The 4,478-nt window shown below is 34.3% G+C and overlaps 1 protein-coding gene across 1 annotated transcript; it reads left to right on the plus strand.

The window, feature by feature from the left end:
- Nucleotides 1-398: 398 nt before the first annotated feature.
- Nucleotides 399-1,877, plus strand: LOC120074066 (aquaporin PIP2-2-like). The gene is made up of 4 exons (XM_090312156.1): nt 399-818; nt 906-1,201; nt 1,296-1,436; nt 1,532-1,877. Exons 1-4 carry the CDS (start codon nt 521-523, stop codon nt 1,649-1,651), a joined length of 855 nt encoding a protein of 284 aa, XP_090168282.1. The 5' UTR covers nt 399-520; the 3' UTR covers nt 1,652-1,877.
- Nucleotides 1,878-4,478: the final 2,601 nt, after the last annotated feature.

Below are 4,478 nucleotides of genomic sequence, written 5' to 3' on the forward strand. Positions count from 1 at the left end.
AATAAATATGAAAAATTCTTAATTTTAATTTTGTAACAACAATAATATCTATAATAGTAACCATAGCCGTTCGTGGGTCTCACGTAAATTTAAAATGCAATCAAATTGAACATCCTTAGTCTTTCGATCAGATTACGTTTTCTAATTATAAAATTTGAAGCGAACATCACATTTCATTACTATTATAAATACAAGTAAAATAAACATAATCAAATGAGTCCGTTTTTTAAATTACCATGACATGAATATAAATTTAAGATAATTGTATCATGTGGGTCAAGTCAATGAAATGATGGAGAAGATTTAGGCAAAATGAGAGGGGAAGAAAATCCCAAAAAGAATTTTGAATTAACAATTGAAATCTCTAACAATCACTGGTCCATCCACTTCTCTAACATCCTTATATAAATTCCCCACTTCATCCCTAACCTTCATCACTCCCCTCTGCAACACCTCTGTTTTCAAATACCAATTCCTTCCTCCATTTCTTTGTAAATTTCACCCACAAGAACCAGCAGCCATGTCTAAGGATCTCGAAGCCGGAGGATTCGCGGCCAAGGACTACCAAGACCCACCTCCTGCCCCATTGATCGACGCCGAAGAGTTCACTCAATGGTCTTTTTACAGAGCCATCATCGCCGAGTTCGTTGCCACACTTTTGTTCTTGTACGTCACTGTTCTCACTGTCATTGGCTACAGTAGCCAATCCGACACCAAAAACGGCGGCCAAATCTGCGGCGGCGTCGGCATTCTCGGCATTGCTTGGGCATTCGGTGGCATGATCTTCGTCCTCGTTTACTGCACTGCTGGAATTTCCGGTGAGTTTCTTTGTCCCTTCTATTGCTCTGTTTCTCTCTCTGTTCGCTCTGTTTAAAGGAACTTACCCTTTTTGTGAAACTTCTTAGGAGGGCATATTAACCCGGCGGTGACTTTTGGGTTGTTCTTGGCTCGGAAAGTGTCTCTAGTTAGAGCAATTCTTTACATGGTGGCTCAATGTTTGGGCGCCATTTGTGGGTGTGCGTTGGTGAAATCGTTCCAGAAGGCTCATTACAATGAGTACGGTGGTGGAGCCAATTCTCTCGCCGATGGGTACAGCACCGGCACGGGCTTAGCCGCAGAGATCATCGGAACTTTCGTTCTTGTTTACACTGTCTTCTCCGCCACTGATCCCAAGAGAAATGCTAGAGATTCTCACGTTCCTGTAAGTTCATTCAATTCCCCAAACTGGGGTTGGGAATTCAGCCTCATTTTTCTCGATTGAACGAACTAATATTGTTTTCAACTTGAAATTGAAGGTTTTGGCTCCACTCCCAATTGGGTTCGCGGTGTTCATGGTTCATTTAGCCACCATTCCGATCACGGGCACTGGCATCAACCCAGCTCGAAGCTTTGGAGCTGCCGTGGTCTTTAACAAAGACAAGCCCTGGGATGACCAGGTAATTTCTTCTTTTTCCATAATCCTTCTCTTCCAGGTTTTGAATCTTGTTTTATTTGATCGAGTAATTGAGGCTTATTTCTTTAATGTGAGCAGTGGATTTTTTGGGTTGGGCCGTTCATTGGAGCTGCCATTGCTGCAATTTATCATCAAATCGTATTGAGGGCAGGGGCAGTTAAAGCTCTGGGATCGTTCAGAAGTTCCACTGCTGTATGAATCTAATTCAAATCTCCATTTGTGAAGTATTTGGGGACAAAAGAATGTGAATGTTGTTTAGCAAAAATCCCAAAGGCACTGGTTTTTAAGTGTGCCTTCTATCCTTCCATTTGCTCTGTTTTCTTTTGCTTTTTTTCCCCTGTTTTTCGCCCCCAAGTTGTGTAATATTGGGCTCTGTTTTAATGCAAAGTTTGATCCAACCAAGTGGGTCAGTGTTTATGCTTAATCATATAATGTGCCATTTTTAAATTGGCCCTCCTTGTTTCCCTTTATGATCTAGGTGTGTTTAGATTAAGTAGAATTAATAAGTCTAGAATTAATATGACGTAATAAAAAAATATTATATTTTGGATAGAGCTTCAAGATGAAGTTCTTCTATATACGAGAAAAATAGTGAAAGATGAAAGATAGTTGATAAATGTGTAAACTTAAAAAGTAAGTGGACCAAACGATCTCATAGTTTGTGTATAGAAAGTGAAAAAGGTATTTGTCTTTTCCAAAGTGGGCTAAGATAGGAATTAGCCGAAGTTTAAAATGTTGACATTGATATAGAAATGTTGATAGAATATCGATAAAATCTCGATATTGATGAATAATTTTGAAAAACATTATAAAGAAATAAAAATTATATTATAACTATTAAATAAACATTTCTACGATTTTTAAACTAGTTGCCATGTCTATTGTTTATATATATATATATATATATATATATATATATATTTTGTTACTTTTTTTTAATATATTTCTTAGATTTTTACGATATAATGGAAATATCAATTTATTTTTTATATCGATGTCAAACTCATGAAAATGTGTAAATATCAATGGAAATATTAACATGTCAATGAAAATTTTACTAGGAAAAACTCAGTGGGAAAAAATCCTAAAGAAGGAAAAAAATACATATTTCATATAATATATACTCCAAAAAGAATGCAATATATTTACTCCTCTCATGAAAACATTACTTAAGATCTCTAAGTCGCTACATTCTAATATTGTGCACCAAATTTTCAAAAGTTATGGTTGGTAATACCTTTGTAAATAAGTCTGTCAGGTTATCCTTCGAACAAATGTGTTGTACAATGAAGTCGTTATTTTCTTCAAGATCATGAGTGTAGAAAAGCTTAAGTGAAATATGCCTTGTTCTATCTCCTTTGATATATCCTCCTTTGATTTGGGATATGCAAGTTATGTCGTCTTCATATAATATTGGTGGAAGATTTTTATTAGAACACAAGCCACATGTTTCATGAATGTGCTGAGTCATTGATCTTAGTCATACACATTCTCGACTAGTCTCGTGAATTGCAAGAATTTCAGCATGATTTGAGAAAGTGGTTGTTATGGTCTGTTTCACCGATCGCCATAATATAGCAGTTCCTCCACATGTGAACAGATAATCTGTTTGAGATCTAGTTTTGTGTGGATCAAATAAATATCCAGAATTTGCATAACCAACTAGGTCAAAATTTGATTTGTTTGAATAAAACAAATCCATATCGATTGTTTCTTGGAGATAACGAAGTTTATGCTTAATTTCGTTCCAATGTCTTTTTGTAAGGGAAGAACTATATCTAGCTAATAAATTTACTGGAAAAGTAATATATGGTCTTGTATTGTTAGCCAGATACATAAGTGCACCAATTGCACTAAGATATAGTACTTCAAAACCAATAAGTTCTTCATTATCATCTTGATGTCGAAATATATCTTTCTTCACATCTGGATGTGCTTTGTCCATATAAAATCTTTTCAAAACTTTTCCTATATAAGTTGACCGATGAACAAATATCCCATATGCTAAATGCTCAATTGAAAGCCAAGGCAAAATTTTGTTTTTCCAAGATCTTTCATCTCAAATTATTTCTTAAGATATTCTATTGCCTTTGAAAGCCCTTCAAGAGTTCCAATTATATTCAAATTATTAATATATATATATAATTATAATAGCAAATCCTGATTGTGATTTCTTTATAAAAGCACACAGACATATTGGATTATTTTGGTATCCTAAATTTCAATAAATAACCACTCAGACAATTGTACCACATCCGTCCTGATTGTTTTAATCTATATAGTGATCTCTGTAACTTTATTAAATACAGTTCCTGGGAATTTGATGTATATGTTTCAGGTACCTTAAATCCTTCTAGGATTCTCATATAGATATCATTATCAAGAGATCCATATAAATATGTTGTGACTACATTCATAAGATGCATATCTCAACTTTCGTATAAAGTCAGACTAATTAAATAGCAATTGCATCCACCACTAGAGAATATGTCTCCTCATAATCAATATCAAATCTTTGTGAAAAACTTTGTATAACTAGTCTTGATTTGTATCTTGTGACCTCATTATTTCCATTTCTTTTTCTCACAAATACTCATTTGTGCCCCATAGGTTTGAAACCTTTTGGTGTTCGGAATATGATCCGAAAATCAATTGTTTTGAAATCTTTACACAAGGGTTTATAATATTCTCATAAATATATATTTTTGCACACAAATATTCATATTGGAAGAAAATAGTGGAAGAAAGTGAAACAATCTTAGGGATTGTCTGGAGCGTTGATTGAGATATGATGTCTGGATTTCATATGTCTATGAAGTTCATATGTCTGTATTTATTTAGGGTGCAGAGTTATTTAGTCTGGGTTCATAAATCTGTGTTTGAGGTGCAGAGTTGAGTTCATATGTCCGGAGTATTAGATACAGTTTTTTAAGCTCTAAATAATCTGCTTTTATTGATGACTATTTTGTTTTGAAACCTTTTTTATTCAATAATTCTATTCATCTTTGTGTTGAAGAAAATATGG

The sequence above is a fragment of the Benincasa hispida genome, chromosome 3 (assembly GCF_027475165.1).
Source record: "Benincasa hispida cultivar pf3 chromosome 3, pf3_genome.v1.1, whole genome shotgun sequence".
Lineage (NCBI taxonomy): Eukaryota > Viridiplantae > Streptophyta > Magnoliopsida > Cucurbitales > Cucurbitaceae > Benincasa > Benincasa hispida.

What these genes read in the sequence shown, in the direction of transcription:
- LOC120074066 (XM_090312156.1), top strand. Translation starts at nt 521, where the DNA reads ATGTCTAAGGATCTCGAAGCCGGAGGATTCGCGGCCAAGGACTACCAA. An exon ending in CTGCACTGCTGGAATTTCCG is followed by an intron (nt 819 to 905) that starts GTGAGTTTCTTT and finishes GAAACTTCTTAG; the next exon opens with GAGGGCATATTAACCCGGCG. An exon ending in CTAGAGATTCTCACGTTCCT is followed by an intron (nt 1,202 to 1,295) that starts GTAAGTTCATTC and finishes TTGAAATTGAAG; the next exon opens with GTTTTGGCTCCACTCCCAAT.